The sequence below is a fragment of the Mercenaria mercenaria genome, chromosome 3, assembly GCF_021730395.1.
Source record: "Mercenaria mercenaria strain notata chromosome 3, MADL_Memer_1, whole genome shotgun sequence".
Classification (NCBI taxonomy): Eukaryota; Metazoa; Mollusca; class Bivalvia; order Venerida; family Veneridae; genus Mercenaria; species Mercenaria mercenaria.
In genome coordinates, this window is record NC_069363.1 from 21,502,072 (window position 1) to 21,522,204 (window position 20,133).

The 20,133-nt window shown below is 35.3% G+C and overlaps 1 protein-coding gene across 2 annotated transcripts in view; it reads right to left on the reverse strand.

The window, feature by feature from the left end:
- The window catches only part of LOC123525293 (THO complex subunit 1-like), a 101,425-nt gene that overhangs the window by 46,235 nt on the left and 35,057 nt on the right, over window positions 1-20,133 (reverse strand). For both annotated transcript variants that reach the window (XM_053537978.1, XM_045304229.2), the window contains exons 12-14: window positions 19,061-19,161; window positions 11,630-11,848; window positions 5,777-5,908 (exon numbers count right to left, since the gene is read on the reverse strand). In XM_053537978.1, the coding sequence (XP_053393953.1) occupies window positions 5,777-5,908; window positions 11,630-11,848; window positions 19,061-19,161 (452 nt within the window). The remainder of the gene's footprint in view (window positions 1-5,776; window positions 5,909-11,629; window positions 11,849-19,060; window positions 19,162-20,133) is intronic.

Genomic DNA, 20,133 nt, shown 5'->3' on the forward strand with positions numbered 1-20,133 from the left:
TTGTAAATAGTAGCCCGCACCGAGCATGCGCTGCACCCGCACCCTGTGTTAATATGTTTAACTACAGTTGAATATCGTTACCTCGATATCGGTTAACTCGATACTCCGGTTAGCACGATGTGTTTTAGTCGGTCCCGATTTTCCCCTATATATTTTAATGTAATTATTTATCATTACCTCGATATGATTAGCTCGATATTTTGTTTAGCTCGATGAGATTTTTCAGTCCCGTCAACTTACCTGTACTGCTATTACACCTGGTTTCGTCGATATCACAGCTTGTCAAAAAATATCCATGTTATTTGTAAGGTGTGAAAATCAACCTATTGTTGTACGGCGATGTATTAATCTTAATCAAGTTAGTTTGTGTGTTTGTTTTGTTTGTTATTTAATTTTTAATCCAATTTAAATGTCAGGAAGTTTGCATTTAATTCTCAATAATTAATCTTATAAAACAGCATGCATGCGTGCAAACTGTTTTCCAATATAACAACTAATTTGGCTGAACTATTTTTTCTGTTTGACGGAGTAAACATCTGCCATTTAGGATTAAGTAACAACATGCGTATTTAACTGGCAAATTTTCGTTATCGAAGCACAGTCAAAATGACTACTCAACTAGGAACATTATTGCTGCATTCAGACTTGTTTAAGGAAGGAATTAAAATGCTAATGTTTACACATATATTTTGAAAAATTTAAAAGTTGTATGTGTGTACGTACTATTTATTTGTCAATAAAAAAAATCGTATTTACGTTTTATATTATTTCTGTCCCCTTTCTAACCCTCTGAAAAACAGTATTAGATATAATGACGATATAGACATCCGACACAAGTACAAAGTAGTCCCAGATAGTTAATATCGTTACGTCGAACTTCGGATACGTCGATGCAATTTTTACAGTCCCTTGAATATCGAGGTAACGGTATTCGACTGTATTTGTTTTTCATTTAAATTCACATATTTAAAAACATTTGTTATTGTATTAATGTTGATAACTATTATAAAGTGTTTTAGCATGACTGAAAGAAAACTGTAAGAACTGAAATACTGTAAGTGTATATGAATTCGCAGAACGGTCCATTTTCGGCATCGAAGATGTATTTGCGCGATTCTGAATTCGCAGACACATAAATCATAAATTCGCACACAGCAAAATATCCACACAAGGGAGGCTACTACAAGAGTTTTAACTCATATAAAACATGGATGAATCGGGACAACGTGAAGGATAAGTCAAATATATGTACTAACGGTACATAGTTAGACAAGCTGCGACACGCTATAGACATAACTATTGTGTTTCATTTAACACCTACATATACAAACAATGAAAGGGTTATTGATAATAGTCAACATTTGTCAAGCATCAACAAAAATATGCAAACAAAAATACCTGTGGTGTTTTTTTTAAAAGGATTAAATTTAAAACCTATTAAATCAACAATAAATTATATCTAAATAGCGAATGTTTTCATAGCTGAAAGAAAGTGATTAGAAAGTGATCTAATGAAAGCCGTGTTTGACATTATCTGTGCATGTTTGCAAATGTTTACAAGTATTTTGGTAAAATATAACAGGGAACAACAATTGTTTTTTTTGATAATTTAATAACTTACAATAACTAACAAGTTGTTTATATTTATTATATACGTGAAGGTACATGAATTATACAAATGTATAATGACAGCTCAATTTACCGACTATATTCAGATGGTTCACATTTGCGCGAAAATATGACTTATAAATAGAAATTTGTGTAGAAATAATTGCGGTAATCATGAATTTGCAGACTGCCGATCACCGTGAATATCGCGAAAGTTTGAGGACTGCGAATATTTCTACACTTACAGTATTAGGTAGGTTCAATATGTGTAATAAACTATATCAAAATACCGAAATATTGTTTTCTTATTCATAATTTGTTCTAGAAACATGTTTAATAACATGAAAATATAATAAAAACAAAGCAATTAACTTTAACAAGCTTTGTAAATGGGCGGCTGAGCATTGGTTCGTATCTAGTGAAATTAGTAGTGTTTGACCTTAGTTGCACCGCACAAATTTTAATAAAAAATCTGTGATCAATCACGCTTTATTACTCGATCTACTTTCTACAGTTGTGTACTGTTTAACACTCGAATCTGATCAAAACTGAAGAACTTAAGTAAAACAAGCAAATTCGATGAATTGGTATCCCCCGCCGAAAGGGTTTGTGGTGAGGAATGGCAAAAAAATATATCCAGCAAAAAGTTAAGGATGTTAATAAGAAGCAAATAATTTCATTAGTCAAAATCAATTTAACAGAAAACAAATGTTTAACTAAAGAGTACATAATAAATGTATGATACTTTGATCCTGACTAAAGAATTTATTTTGAATGGGATATGCTTACTGTAATAAGCTTAGCTTTTAAAATTAAATGCAGTTAACTGAAATATGAGCTTGAAGTTTAACTGGAACGAAATATTGTCTTTGAGTGGTTTGGCACCAGGTGTTGTTGTTTAACATGTACATTTGAACTTAAAAAAAAAACAGATATCCTTATGAGAACACTGGTAAGATATCTTGAACATGACTGAGGGCAAGGCTTGTGCAGTCACAACTTAACATGTTGAAGGTTTGAACATTAAAAAAAAAAAAAAAAAAAAAAAAGGAATGGAAATATATATATGTATATATATTTATTTTTTAAGGTTGTGGGGGAACCGGAGAGGAAACAAAATTTCACATGTTGATGATAAATATTGATGGAAAATTAAAAATGAAAAACAAGAGGGTCATGATGACCCTGGATTGCTCATCAGAGTAATATGAGCTACATGTTACTAATGTCAAACTGATGATTTTTAGAAATTTTTTGGAAGATTTTCCAATGTACAATCAAGTAACCCCTGGGGCGGGGCCAATTTTACCCCGGGGGTCATGATTTGAACAAAGTTTGTAGAAGTCTATTAGGAAATGTTACATATCAAATATCTAAGATCTAGGCCTTCTGGTTTATTTTTAGCAAATTTATGAAGTAACCCCTGGGGCTGGGTCAATTTGACCCTGGGGGGTTAAGATTTGAACCAATTTTGTAGAGGTCCACTAGGCAATGCTACATGTCAAATATCTAAGCTGTAGGCCTTCTGGTTTATTTTAAGAAAATTTTGAAGATTTTTCTATGTACAATCAAGTAACCCCATGGGGCGGGGTCAATTTGACCCTGGGGGTCATGATTTGAATAAATTTTGTAGAAGTCTACTAGGCAATGCTACATGTCAAATATCTAGGATCTAGGCCTTCTAGTTTATTTTTAGAAATTTTTTGAAGACTTTCCTATGTAAAATCAAGTGACCCCTGGAGCAGGGTCAATTTTGACCCTGGGGTCATGATTTGAACAAATTTTGTAGAGGTCCACTAGGCAATGCTACATGTGAAATATCTAAGCTCTTGGCCTTCTGGTTTATTTTAAGAAAATTTTTAATGATTTTCCTAAGTAAAATCAAGTGACCCCTGGGGCGGGGTCAATTTTGACCCCAGGGGTCACGATTTGAACCAATTTTGTAGAGGTCCACCAGGCAATGCTACATGTGAAATATCTAAGCTCTAGGCCTTCTGGTTTATCTTTAGAAAATTTTGAAGATTTTTCTATGTACAATCAAGTAACCCCATGGGGCGGGGTCATTTTGACCCTGGGGGTCATGATTTGAACAAATTTTGTAGAAGTCTATTAGGCAATGCTACATGTCAAATACCTAAGATCTAGGCCTTCTGGTTTATTTTTAGAAAATTTTTGAAGATTTTCCTATGTAAAATCAAGTGACCCCTGGGGCAGGGTCAATTTTGAACCTGGGGTCATGATTTGAAAAATTTTTGGAGAGGTCCACTAGGCAATGCTACATATGAAATATCTTAGCTCTAGGCCTTTTGTTTTATTTTTAGAAATTTTTTGAAGATTTTCCTATGTAAAATCAAGTGACCCTTGGGGCAGGGTCAATTTTGACCCTGGGGTCATGATTTGAAAAAATTTTGTTGAGGTCTACTAGGTTATGCTACATGTGAAATATCTAAGCTCTAGGCCTTCTGGTTTATTTTTAGAAAATTTTTGAAGATTTTCCTACGTAAAATCAAGTGACCCATGGGGCGGGGTCAATTTTGACCCCGGGGTCATGATTTGAAAAACTTTAGAAGAGGTCCACTAGGCAATGCTACAAGTGAAATATCTAAGCTCTAGGGATTCTGGTTTTTGAGAAGAAGATTTTTAAAGATTTTCCTATGTAAAATCAAGTGACCCCTGGGGCGGGGTCAATTTTGACCCCAGGGTCACCCCGGGTGACCAAGGCAAGTGGGCGACCAGGTGTGGGTGCGCAACTTCACATTTATAATAAATGTTCACAGAAAAGAATGAAAGAAATGAAATTCTGCCAAATGGCAAGTTTGTTATGTACAAATATGTGGATTTTTAGACAATTAAAGGGCAATAGCTCTGCAGTTACAAAAGAAATCCATATGAAATTGTGTGTGCACAACCACATTATAGTGCTCTAAATTCTGTTAAAGTTTCATAGTTCAAGGTCAAATATATCAAAAGTTATGATGCAGAAATTGCCATATTTATAGTATCCTATATAGTTAACACTACAAACTTCTAAGGGCCATAACTCTAGTGTTACTTGGGCAATCTGACTGAAACTTGACGGGCCGCAAGAACTCATAGTGGTGAACAAGTATATGAAGTTTTAAATAAATATTCCCAACCATTTCCTAGATATGGCTCCGGACGGACGGACGGATAGACGGACGGAAAGACGGACGTACGGACAACGCCAAAACTATATCCCTCCGACTTTCGTCGGGGGATAACAATATTAGCAATAATGTAATGAAAATGGCCGAGCATAGGTAACTTGACTCTATGCCCTTCATGATGTCCTGTTTAAGGAAACTGTGTTTGTAATTTTGCATGATGTGACTTTGATCTTTAAACTAATGACTTCAACAACAGCTGAGGTCATTTACTTAAGTTTTAAGCCCAAAGGCCCAACTATTCTCCAGATAATAATCAGAACCCATTTCCCATCTTGAGGTCACGGTAACAATGACCTTTGAACTACTGACCCCAAAAACAATAGTGGTCATCTGACTACAGGCAATTATTCTATGCAGTTTGACATTTGAAAGCTAACAAGTTCATTAGTTATTTTCATTCTCAAGGTCATTGTAACTTTGACCATTGATCAACTGACCACAAAAACACAGTCATCTTCTGATCACAGGTAATCATCCTATTGAGTTTGGAGACAGTAGGCCTAGGGGTTTTTCAGTTATTGAGCTGAAACCATTTTAAGTCTCCAGGTCACTGTGACCCTGACCTTAAACTACTGATCCTAGAAAACTAATAGAAATCATCTACTGACTACAGGCAGTCATCCTAACAAGTTCAAACACTAAGGGCATAGCATTCTTCAGTTACTGAGTAGAAAACTTTTTCAGTCTCTGACCTGGACGTTTAACCCAATGATATCCAAAACACTATGGGTCATCTACTGACCACAAGCAACTATCCTATGAAACTTAATGAATGTGGTCAGAAAAGTTCTTTAATTACCGAGTGAAAATACTTTTCAGTCTCAAAGTCATTGTAACTGTGGCCTTTGACTACTGACCCCAAAGACAATAGGGGTCATCTATTGATTAGAAACAAAATGGTCTACATACCCAAGGACAGGTAGACAATATGCAAAACAATATAACCCCTCTTCTTCGAATACATTAAACAAACCACTCACCTGTCGTCTGATTTACATGCATCCATATTGTTTGGGTTAAGATTCCAAAGTCTTGTCAATTCTGGGTGACCCATTTTAATGACCTTGCCACCACTTGCCTGTAAATCATCTCCTATACGTCGTCTCTTTGCTCTATAATAAGTGTCAGATCATCATTTTATTCATCTAATAATTAAACCAGAGATTGCTTTTCACAAAAAATGTATGTCTCCCACCACTTTACACAGAAATTGTAAATGCCTCAAAATAAGGGCCGTAAATCCAGGGAAAATCACTGAACCATAACATTCAAATGACACTAGGTTTGACAGCGGTAACACCTCTGAAATTTGTTGGAATTCCAACTACTAGTATGGAGAAGTAGCACAGGTATCAATGAATTTGACAAACCAAGGGTCATGTCACACTCCAATGAAAACCATTAAATCAAAACAATGCGATGATATGCACAACTATGCTTCATTTGTGAAGTTTGGTGAAATTCAGCCTTATTGTATACAGCAAATAGTGTAAAGACTGTGTAAAATATGACAAATCAAGGGCAATAACTCTGCTGAAAATAACTGAACCTGAACATACAAATGATCTGCACAATTAGGCTTAGCACTGATAACTCCTGTAAGGTTTGGCGGAAATTTGCCCAACAGTGTATTTTAGAAGTTGTCAAAATTTCATAAATTTAGCAAATAAAGGGCCTTAACTAGATTGAAAATCACTGAAATGAAAACATACCGATAATATGTTTAATAAGACTCGGCATTGATCACTCCTGTAAGGTTTGGTGGATTCCCCCTATTATATAAGAAAACTGGCAAAAATATCATATGTGAATCAAAGGCCATAACTCTACTGAAAATCATCAAACCAGACCATGAGGATGGTACACACAACTAGGCTTGTTTATGATCACTTTTGTGAAATTTTGTATGGTAGTTCCTCCTGGTGGTATTGGAGCAGTTGTGCATACAAGGAAAATACCACAAATCAAGGGCCATAACTCCACTAAAATTCACTGAACCAGAATATGCCAAAATTATGCAAAACGTGACTTGGCACTGACTACTCCTGAATGGTTTGATGGAATTCCACACAATAAGGCCATACCAAATTGATTAATAGTTCTTTGGAAAATTTTCAAAAAAAATGGGAGCGGGCGAGCGAAATCTTTTTTTTTTTTTTTTTTCTCAATTTTGATTTTTTCAGAGGCGGGTAGCTTTTACATGGAGCGAGCGGGTATTTTTTTTTTTTTTGCAGTTATGATTATACATGAAGTTAACATTTCTTTAAGAATAACAAAGAACTTAAACATTTACAGTGTGACTAACACAGTAGATAGCTTTTCTGTATGTTTTAAAGACTACATGAATGGTTTTGCAAATAAATTCTTGCTAAAACTCACTGAATCACTTTTTTTTTATTTTGTATTAATAATTACTGAGGGATGAGTGTCTTATTTTTAATTTTGATTGTTCTACATTAATCTGAAGGCGTGCCCATTTAACGACAGAGGATGAGGAATATTTAAGACAAAACAGGCACCCAAGTGGATTAACATATCTTCTGAAACCCAGTTAGATGGCTTTGACACATGAGCAACTTTGTGCCCCTTGTGAAACTCCAAACGGTAGAGGTGAGGGGAAAGTAATAAACCACTTGACCAATGAGACCAAACGGAGTTGGGCACACAAATGCTTCGACATTGCTCGAATCCACTGGAATAATTTCTTAACAGATAATCTTAGCTTAAGTTTTTGTGGTAGAGGTTCATTTCAGTGAAAAATGATAACAGACGGACAAAAAATGATCCCAATATGGCCACTCTTTAAAAGTGTTATTTGTTGTGCTTTGATTGACCAAGAAATTTTGAGTTGGGAAGGTCTGTTTTTTCAGATTCTTGCTTTCAATCAATTCACAGCCAATTAATATACAAACAGGGAAAATTGGGGTTACGACAGAAATTATTTTTTATATCTACACAACTTATTTGAAAAGCTAAACATTTTTTAAAAATGAATATATGCATTTTGATAGAATATCTGACTGCCGTACTAAAGAAGTTACGTTCAAAACGATTTGGGCCCGAGACAATTAATGTGATGGATCAGTCAGGATCTGTGAACAAACTTCTTTTTCAAGAAAGCACTGGCTTTGGCTCTAGATCTAAAATATTTAACTAAACACACTGATAACAAATGGTTTGAAAACTTTATCTGAACAATATTTCTATGTTTAATCCAAATATTTTCAATTTGAATCCCCGTGGCCGTGCACGTCTTACAAGTTAAAAGTCGGGTTTTGTTCTTTTCACTGTGTTATTTGAATAATCGTAGAACGTGCCTACTTCATCACCTACCGGCACATCGAAGGCCATGTGTGGCACCAGCACAGACACTTCAGATTTAAAACAAATGATGAACAACACCATAATTTCTGACTTTTTGAGTTTGTGTCATCAGCTACATGTATTACGAATGCATGGATTCCGATCAATTTCACTTTGACGCATCAAAACAGCGATAAAACCTGTTTACCGTTATCATTCCGGACCGCGTAATCAGAAAAAGAAAAAAAATCGGCGATTTTTATGTACGTGCAGGCGGGTGAATTTTTTTTTCTTTTTCTCGGGAATGAAATCATTGATGCGGTAGTTCCGACGAACGACAAATCAATCTGGTATGGCCTAATATAAGAGAAGTGGCCAAAATATAAAAAAAATTGACAAAATCAAGGGCCATTACTCTGCTGAAAATCACTGAACCGGAAAATCCCAATGATATGCACAACTAAGCTTACCAACAGTCACACTTAAGTTGTAGTAGTTTGGTGTAGACATGCTTTATAGGTCGGTGGTTCTACCCAGGTGCCCGTTCGTGATAAAATAATACACGGAGGGGCACCTGGGGTCTTCCTCCACCATCAAAGCTGGAAAGTCAACATATGACCTAAAATGTGTCGGTGCGACGTTAAACCCAACCAAAAAAAAAAAACAAACAAGTGAATGAAGTATTGCCATGCAATACAAAGTCCCCTACTGGAAGGCACCTAATTTTTTCTACTGCAGTATAACATAATGAACTGATATCTGTCAATGATGTATAAACAATATTGTACTACATATACAATATGTTATAACATTATAACAACACACTTGGATTAAAATGTGCATATATAAAACCCACAGTTGTTTTCATATTGAATTTTTTGGCTGTATTAAAAAATGTTATCAGTAAGTTAATTTACGTAACAACAAGGGAAATTAATCTTCCAAAAAAAACAAAAAAAAAAAAAACATTATCTAATTATGAATCCACACAAAACCATACCAGTGATTAATAGGTCAAAATTTCACAAAAAATGGGAGGAGCGAACATTTGCAGCGTACACAGAAAAGCGAGCCGGATTTTTCTTTTTGCCATTTATGAATATACATGAAAATATTTTTTAGTAAAACAAAGGATGTATTCTAAAAACAGGTGACCTCAAGTGAACTTTCGGTAAGACTACAATACATGGTTTTGAAAAATTTTGCTAAAACTTATCTGAATCACTTTTGTTTAAATATTGTATGATATTACTAGGGATGGTGTTGCCATGACATTTTTCATTATGAATATTCTCATGATATCTAAAGCCCTGCTTTGCAATGAGAATTATTAGAAAAACGGACAGGATTAAAAATCCTCTTGACCGTTAGATCTCAATGAGTTGTGACCCTTTGACTCAAAAGTAGGGTAGGGTGGTTGCCATGCCCAATGTGCCATCATTGGGAAACATGTTGATGCCAGAATATGGAATAATTCCTTACAATAATTGCTAAGTTTTGGTGAGGTACAGGAAAAAGAAACAACGTGACAAATTGATCCCCAATTGGCCACTCTTGAGGTATGGGTCTGGAGAATTTGAGATGGAAGGTCGTTTTTCATGATCTTGCTTAAAATAATTCACAGCCATTAATACAAATCAGGATTATGGGACGACGTAAACTACACAACCTTTAAAGCTAACTTTTTAAAAATTTGACTGCATTTTGTAGAATATTGACCTATTGAAGCTAGGGGTCTGAAAGTTGGCAGACATAATGTGATGATCAGTAATCTGTGCCAAAATCTTTTAAAATCCGGCTTCATAGATGGCTAAGATATTTAATACACAGTGAAAAAAATTGTTGAACCTTTATCTCCAATATTTCTTGTTTAAGTATCCAAATTTTATTGCCCATGGACCGTCACGTCTCTACAAGTAACAAGTCGTTTGTCCAGGTATGAATAATTAAATCTACTTCATACGGATGAGATGTGTGGCCCAGCACAGGTTTAAACAAAGAACACACCATTTTGACCTTTTGACCTCATTGTGTCATGACTGTTGAGCTATGGATTCCGAATTTAGCGCACAAAACAGCATCTTTATCATGAATCATTGTCCAACGGTAATCAAAAAAAATCGCTTCAGTATGCGGGCGGTGAATTTGTTTGACCCGGGGAAAATCATTGATCTGTTCCGACAACGACATCATTGGTTGGCCTTACTTTGAAGTGGTCCAATTATTGCGCATTGACACTGCTGAAATCATGAGGGAAACCCATGTTAGTGCACAACTAATTTAAAATCCCTTAAGTGTAGTAGTTTGGTGTGACACTAATGCGGAGGACTAACAGGATGACGGGATAAAATAATACGGAATGGGACGAAAAGGGGAAAGTCACATATGACCCAAAATGTGTTTTAAACCAACCAAAAAAAAGATATGCTTTATGGTGTCAAAGGAGTTGCGTGAACAAACGTTGTGACATACAGACAGACAGACTGGCGGATAGACAGCAATAAATCGATATGTCTCCCCTACTACATGTAGGAGACATAATGATGTTTCAGACACTATGCACAGAAATTTTTTTTACAGTAAACAAAAATGACTGGCTTGAAAAATAGATATGAAAACTTGCAACATGATCATAAGCATGCTTTTAGGTAAAACATAATGGACAAAAATGACAATTTTGATTTGAGTAAGGTAAGTTTGCAAACTATCAACCTAATATCAAGACTACAAGGATAGCTGAACAAAATATAGATTCTACAGCCAACTAAAATAATAAGGAAATCTTATTGTAGGACCTCTGTCAATAGTTTTTACAGTGAAAAAGCAGTGATAACACTGTAATTTCAGTTTTAGGGCAGTACAGTAGAACCCCACTAATGTGACCATCTAAGGTTTGTCTAAACTGAGACTTTTATAGTGTGGTAGACTTGGTATTGGGTTTCCTTTACAAATGATACAGACAATTTTAAAGATGTAAATTTTTTACTGCATGTAGAAATAGAGAAAAAAAACTAACTGTTTTGTTACAGATTATTTTGTTGTTGAGAAACAGAAATTGTAATTTACATATAATAACATACAGTCCAAAACCGTTTTCTTGACTTCGGTTATTTCGAGTGGATTTTCCCAGTCCCAATTTTTTACCTTTTTATTTCATATAAATCAACTACGGATACCTCGATTTGGATATTTTGATTTTTTCGATATCTCGACTAAATTTTCAATCCCAGACTTTGAAATTTACTCTATTTTGACATTGGTTATCTCGGGTGGACATCAACCGTCTGCCAAATGCAGGTGCGAAAAGCTGCACGTGTTTGTATTCGCTCAATTGCCGTCTGCTGTAGATGTGAACATCAACACGCGAAGTTATTCATTCAATGGTCCTGCTTATGACCTGAAGCCAATTAACCAGCGCTCATGTGTCATGTAATGTAAAATTAGATGTGAAACCCAACAAAATCAAATCAAAATTTATATATTCCTGGAGAAATGTTGCTTCAATCCAATATATATATGAACACTTTAACCTTCTTTGTTGTTTCTTTGTGTCATCTGCAGGTTTTCTCTCAAAGTCAGGACAGCCATCATTTTTCCACCTGTTCCAGTGTTCCTCCCTCTCTAGAATATGTTCCACTGTCTTTGCAAACTTTTCACCATCAGGTGGTGTCTCTTTAATCAACTGATATATTTTCTCTGTGGATGACTTTATCCAGTTACTTTGCTCATCACTCAGTGTATGAGCCTGACTGAAAACAAAAAATAAAATTCTGGAATATTATTCTAATGACTACCTGGAGTATCTAGTTACTGGAATACAACAGTAATGTCTACCTTTTAGACTTGATCTGAGTGCCTAGATACTGACATTTACCTTGAATATCCAGATACTGGAATACAACATAAATGTTTACCCTTCATACTTGACTAAAGTGCCCAGATACTGGAATACAACATAAATGTTTACCCTTCATACTTGACTGAAGCATCCAGATACTGGAATACAACATAAATAAAATTATTCGCGTTTTGAAATTACTTTTCTTGGTAGTTTATCCCAATATAGTTTGGTCTGAAGTTTATGCTAGTATATTTGGGCGCTCTTTGTCACGTGAATTTCGTGAAATATTTCGGCGTACATAAGCGTGAACTGATATTGTTCTCACCACTCGAGGTTTATGATTGGCAGCAAACAGTCTGTAATTCAGTATGAACGATTCAGAAAATACAAACAAGGATTCGTTATGGGACCTGAATGACTTCTTCGATGAATAATTCTATGAATAGAAACATGAGAAGTGGGATTTTAGAGAAGATTCACAGAGTGAGCTGCAGTATACGACAGGAAAAAGGAAGGTTGCTGGCGATTTCGATGACGACATAAAGATCCAAAGAGCTGAAGAAAGAGTTAGGGTAGGCTCGAGAAGTTTTGAAAGAATCAGACACAATCGTCTGTCAGTAGTTTTGGACATGTGGACATTGCTGTAAGTCATTTGAATTTATTTTCATAATGTTGAAATCGCCCCTGATTACCACAATGTATGCTTTACCATCGATGTTATATAAACACAAGTCCGTTAATCTGCACGTTAAATTCATGAGAACATTTATTACACAGGTTTATAGTTTAGAGCAGAGATCAAGCATTTTGTTATTAATCGTAAACAAATAAGACTATGTTACGGCGGATTTATCACATACTCCTGATATTGGACTAAAATAAGTATTTATTCTTTTAATATAGGGTTCGTTGTGTTCATATAAGTTTAAAATGCTAACTGGAATGTTCTCTTAGTCTTTTCGAAGCTTTCGGTGCACAGGTGCAGCCAGAGCTCCGATGGCAGGATTACAAACCGGAACTAGATATATCGTCTGCTATACGTATGGTAACGTGGGACGATCGCTCGACAAGCTAGAATCCACAGTAGCAAAGCCACTCACGAAAGTCACCATCATTGAGAAGATGATAAGTATTGCTTTTATTCATTTTATGCAGACGTTAAATGCCAAGCGAATTTCTGCAAATCTAACTTTGTGTTTCCGTAGCAGAAAACTCAGTGAAAGGCAGACTGATAACAGTATTTCAAAAATTTGGAATTAATGCCCATACAATAACCTTTCTGTAATTCACTATGGATATGTTACTCTTTTTATCAGAAAAGCCGCCGTCATTTGTTTTTTAAAGAATAACAGGTCTGATCTAGAAAATTTAGTGATTTTATTTTTCTGCTGTTAAAGATTTTGTCAAAAAGACCTTAAAATGGGAGTCCTTTGTCTGTGGAGATTCATCTTAAAAGAAAAGTTTGATCCTAGATTTTAGTGTATTTTAAACAGAGTAGTTTATTTTTATAATGTTAGTGAATTGTATGGACTGTTTTATTAGTGAGTACAATAAAAAGTTGCCTCTACGCAATTCATGATTTAGGACCTCAGACACGGAGGCTTTCGACGCTTGTCCCGTTTCTTGGAAAATTGAAAACGATTGGTAAGTTCCGCCGGTATTTCTTATACTCAAGTGTTTAAATTTCTTCTTGTTTTGTAAAGCTAGAGTTACATTGGTGGCTCCTTACTGGCCATCTAACACCCCCTCCGCCCCACCCCCCACCCCCACCCCCGACCTGCGTTTTGCGCACTTTTTGTTTTCAAAAGGTTTTAATCATTGATTAACCAGAAACATATACATGGGTATTACAAGAATTCTATATTTGGTACAGTAAAGTTTTAAAACAGTGTGGCAAGGATTTTTGACAGTTTGACAGTTAAAGTCTAGTTTGAGATCTCCCCCTTGTTAAGTACCGTGGAAATTTTAGATGATTTCATTTTAGCAGATGAAATACCAATTAAAATTTATGTATCATCCTTGTGTAAACAATGGTTGAAATACTATTGGTGTGTATATAGAGACGTTACTGAACATTTATATTAAACGTGTTATAATGGTCTGTTACAAATTATAAATTTAATTTAAAGAGACAGTAGATCTATGTGTGATTCTTACATTACATGCAATATTTACCCGCTGTTGATAATAGATTAATCCATTTGTACAGGTGTATCACTAGTGGTATGCAGTTTTTACAGTTACATAAACATCGTTATAAAGAGTGACAAATCAAATCAAATCAAAATTTATTTATTGTCGGAGATATTTTAACAAGTTAACATAAGCTATGTATAGCTTTTTACCGACAATTTAGTTTCACTTATCTGTGTCTGTGACCAGTCAGGGGTGTAACTGTTTTAAGTTATCATATTTCATAACCCATTTGAGATATTGCGTTCACTTTCATAACTTGTTTCAGTTATCATAAAATATTACAAAGCCCTCCTGTGCCAAATCCTTATTTTGAATGTGACTAATACAATCATTTCCTGAATCCTTGGTCTTTTATCTTTCCAGTTATGAAGTAAATTTTTTTACGCAAGGCTGATAAAGTCTTACGCAAATGGTTTTAAAGCTATAAAACTCTTAACATTCCATTATGCTCATCAGGCCATGATCAAACTAAAAGAGAATTTGATTAACCACCATTTGCTACTAATTACACTTTAAAGGTCAATTTGTGAGAACAGCAAAAAGGCTTTTTTTGAATAACTTACCTGGGTTATCCATATTTTATAACTAATACAGGTTATAAAATGCTTGAAAAAGTAACTGAAATAGGTTACATAACTTAAAACAGTTACACCCCTGACTGGTGACAGTGTATATCTAATTGAAATACTGACATTTGTTTGCAGATTTGTTTAATACACACAGAAGATGAGAAACTGTTAAAAGATGAGCAGATATGATTTCACCGTAACTGTTTGCTTGTTGGAGGCAAAGAACCGTTTACATCTTTTGAATTTAAGAAGTTCCGTGACTGGTGTGAGAAAGTGACGTTACCTGGTTTGCCATTCACTGTGGCATTGTACTTTGTGTCTATAAGTGATAGCTGTTGCAGTAAGTCAAAGTTAAACATGGTTTTCTACTCTATTAATTGGTCATACGTTCTGTCAAATGTACAAAATCCTTGTAACGATGATTGTTTGAAACTGTTTAAATGACTGTAAAAGAATAACTGCCAGACCAGTGGTAAATAATTCTAATATTATGAAACAGTTTATTGAACATTTCCCTTCTGAGAGCAGTTCCCTATCTGATTTTAGATTATATTGTTTATTTATTTATATATATATATATTTTTTTTCATTTTCCGGTATTTTAAGAATCAATGAATCACTAAGGATTTCAAGATTTCAGAATTTCATTATTAGATATAGTTATTGAAAATCAGACACTGTTGTTCTTAGGGACGGAAACGTATACCAGACATTCCTCCTGCTTTGTCGTTAACTTGATAGATATATACAAACACAACTTATATCATTTCTTCAGAATATATTTTTCGTTCAGACATTTTCAAGAAAAAGCTTAATAAACGTATGTTTTGCGAAGTGATTCAGACAGCCGCTTTCTTATTCTTCTGTTCATCTTGGTTTAAAACAAAAACTTCACTTAGATGTTTGGACTTCATTCTTTTCGGTCGGGGGCTGATACTATGGTTGCTAACAGAAGTAATTGTGAGAGGTTGTGGCAGAGGCATGGCAGGTGGAAATGTGTCATCAAGAGATGGCTATGTGAAAGACTCTTTGAAAGATCGTCTTTTTGTCACTCATAATTAAGACTTTTAAACATACCAGGTTGAATTTATTACGTGCATTTTGTTTTTCTATATGTTACACTCTTTAAAGGTGCTTGAGACTAATAACTTGAGGTTAAATAAATATAGTAATGTCACACTGGGTTTTATTTACATCGGAATACTGTACTTAGTGTTTTACATGTAACAGAATTATCTATATTGCTTAACTTACAGTTGCTGGTAGCGGAATGCCGCATTAGGTTATGTGCCAGCAGCAGAATGCTGCTTTTTGTGCTTTTCTTGCAGTGGAATACTGCATTAGGTTATCTTCAGGAAGCGGATTGCTGCGTTATGTGTTCTTCTTGCAGAGGAATGCTGCGTTATGTGCTGTTCTTGCAGTGGAATGCTGCGTTATGTTATCTGCAAGCAGCGGATTACTGCGTTTTGTGCTGTTTTTGCAGTTGAATGCTGTGTTTGTTTATCTGCAAGCAGCGGTATGATGTGTTATGTGTTCTTCTTGCAGTGGAATACTCCGTTAGGTTATTTTCAAGCAGTGGAATGTTGCGTTATGTGTTCATCTTGCAGTCGAATGCTGCATTATGTTATTTTCAAGCAGTGGAATGCTGTGTTATGTTATTTTCAAGCAGCGAAATGCTGCGTTAAGTTATTTTGAAGCAGTGGAATGCTGCGTTATGTTATTTTCAAGCAGCAGAATGCTGCGTTATGTGTTCTTCTTGCAGTGGAATGCTGCGTTAGGTTATTTTCAAGCAGTGGAATGCTGCGTTATGTTATTTTCAAGCAGCGGAATGCTGCGTTATGTGTTCTTCTTGCAGTGGAATGCTGCGTTAGGTTATTTTCAAGCAGTGGAATGTTGCGTTATGTTATTTTCAAGCAGCGGAATGCTGAGTTATGTTATTTTCAAGCAGCGGAATGCTGCGTTATGCGTTATGTGTTCTTCTTGCAGTGGAATACTGCGTTAGGTTATTTTCAAGCAGTGGAATGTTGCGTTATGTTATTTTCAAGCAGCGGAATGCTGCGTTATGTTATTTTCAAGCAGTGGAATGTTGCGTTATGTGTTCTTCTTGCAGGAAAGCTGCGTTAGGTTATTTTAAGAAGTGGAATGCTGATTTATGTGCTCCTTTTGAAGAGGAATACTGCGTTAGGTTATTTTCAAGTAGTGCAATCTGCACTATGTGTTTTTCTTGCAGGTGAATGCTGTGTTAGGTTATTTTCAAGCAGCGGAATGCTGCGTTATGTGTTCTTTTTGCAGTGGAATGCTGTGTTAGGTTATTTTCAAACAGTGGAATGCTGCGTTATGTGTTCTTTTTGCAGTGGAATGCTGTGTTAGGTTATTTTCAAGCAGCGGAATGCTGCGTTATGTGTTCTTTTTGCAGTGGAATGCTGTTAGGTTATTTTCAAGCAGTGGAATGCTGCGTTAGGTGTTCTTCTTGCAGTCGAATGCTACGTTAGATTATTTGCAAACAGTGGAATGCTGCTTTATGTGCTCCTCCTGCAGTGTTATGTTATCTGCATGCAGCGGAATGCTGTGTTAGGTTATCTTCAAGCAGTGGAATGCTGTGTTATGTGATATTAATGCTGTGTTAGGTTATTTACATGCAGGGGAATGCTGCGTTATATGTTTTCTTGCAATGGAAGGCTGCGTTAGGTTATCTGCAAGCAGTGGAATGCTGCGTTATGTTTTTTGTAAGCAGCGGAATGCTGCGTAATGTTTTGCTTTATGTGCTCTGCAAGCAGCGGAATGCTGCATTAAGTAATCTGCAAGCAGAGGAATGCTGCGTTATGTGTTCTGCAAGCAGCGGAATGCTGCGTTGTGTGCTCTGCAAGCAGCGGAATGCTGCATTAAGTAATCTGCAAGCAGCGGAATGCTGCGTAATGTGCTCTGCAAGCAGCGGAATGCTGTATTAAGTAATCTGCAAGCAGCGGAATGCTGCGTTATGTGCTCTGCAAGCAGCGGAATGCTGCATGATGTTTTCTGCAAGCAATGTATTCCTGCTGAAATGGGTTTGAGACGATTGGGCTTTGGTGATCTGATGGTCCGTCATAGAAGTGGCATATTAATGTACAAGGTAACCACGGTAATTAAGTATCGTTAGTAAGTATTTCTTTGTTTTCCATTTACTGCGTCAATAACTTTGATACAGAAGACTGTTAGCATTTTCTCTCTTTGTTATCTCGATATGCTGCCAATTATATACCTTATTCCTACTTTTATTGTTTCTTTTTTGTCTTGTTGAAGGTAACTGAGATTAGAGAATAATTGATTTACTCACAGCTTTAGTGTGAGTAAATAAAATTATTCGCGTTTCGAAATTACTTTTCTTGGTAGTTTATCCCAGTTATAGTTTGGTCTGAAGTTTATGCTAGTATATTTGGGCGCTCTTTGTCACGTGAATTTCGTGAAATATTTCGGCGTATATAAGCGTGAACTGATATTGTTCTCACCACTCGAGGTTTATGATTGGCAGCAAACAGTCTGTACCCGCCCTCCCTCCCATGATGTATGTTGGTGCTTGTATTTTAGTTATAGCTTGCTTCAACGAAACAAACTGGCATGAAAATCACTTGTCTAGAATATTAGTTTATTTTATTATAAAATAAATGTTGTTTTTGGTTTATGTTTAATATTCTATGCAGGTTATGTTAAGTTTTGAATATATATAATGTGTGTTTGTTTTTTCTAAGTAAATCACTCCGATTCTTAGTTGTAAAGCTACAATTTTGGTTGTATCTGTTTGGTTCTGGTGATGTCTTTTCTAATAAAATCTTAAACACCAGATAAAATTAGAGATTTTATTAATTATTCACATCTGTGTTTTACGCAAACTTGAAACATTTATCTTAACAACATGATTAAATTTACTTTTAGTCTCGTTTCAGTTCAAATTTTATCCGGATACTAGATCGCTTGGAACCATACGAAGAACATTAAATCGATTGATGAAATATGAATTTACTTCGCGAACAGTTGTACACTTATATGCTGCCAATTATATACCTTATTCCTACTTTTATTGTTTCTTTTTTGTCTTGTTGAAGGTAATTGAGATTAGAGAATAATTGATTTACTCACAGCTTTAGCGTGAGTAAATGTTTACCCTTCATACTTGACTGAAGTGCCCAGATACTGGAATACAACACAAGTATTTATCCTCTTAACCTGACTGGAAAACCTAGATACTGTTATGCAATACACATGTTTACCTTTTAAAATTGACTGGAGTACCTAGGTACTAAAATACAATACAATACAAATGTTTACACTTTGCACTTGACTGGGATATACGAATACTGGAATACAATAAAAATGTTTACCCTTTAAACTTGACTGGAGTACCCAGATACTGGAATATAATGAGGAATTGCATCAGTACGTATCTTCTAAAATTGCTGTCATTCAACTGTAGATTCAACAACTGAAAAACAAATTAAATATTGCTTCCATTGAAATTTTTCATGAAGTTTCCAAATGTTATATAGGGCTTGACATTAAAGTTATTGCAGCAGGTTATAGGCAGTATAGCAAGAGCTGTCGGAGGAAGCAACACTAGACTATTCAGTGAACGAAAGTGTTAAATTTCAATCCATTCCAACAAGTGGTTACTGTGATACCAGCTTACATACAAAAACATCATCAAAAATTACTGAGTCAAAAAAAGAAGTAACTTTGTACAAATGCAGAACATAGTTAAGAAACCTGCACCTAGCATGTTAGATCATAAAAGTGAACAAGGTGTGAAGTTATAATTGATTTCCATTAGTGGATACTGAGATACAAGCTTACATACAAAATTTAACCAAAAAATACTATGTCAAAAGTAGGGCTGGGTACCGCCTTGAAAAAGATACCGCGGTATACCACAGTTTTTTCCTAAATACCAAGGTATATACCACGGTATACCACCATTTTTATCGTAAGACTTACAGCTATGGTAGTGGTCATAAAAATATTGAAAAACTCTCAGAAAGACTGAATTTATTAAGAGCAACAACAAAGACAGCAACATGTTCCTCAATTATTCCATCCCTCTTTTGTTTTTTTTAATGCAAAGTGTTCCCATATACATGTTCTACCCTTAGTATTTTTTACCAGCAAGTATTCGTTGGAAGACGCCATATTGTCTCCAAGTATAAGTCACGATTGTTTGAAAGTCGATCAGTGCACCCGTTTGATCAACCAGTAACATTTACATATAGCATAAAGGCTTCATCAAATCGTTTTCAAACAAAAAATAATAAATATTGACTCAACTTTTTTCCAAACTATATATTTCTTTTCGAATACATGCAAATACATACAGTGAAATTTTAAACTATCGTCATTTAAACAAGAAGTCGGGACTCGCCGAATTTAACAGACTCAAAGTAAAATCAAGTGCGCCCATGAC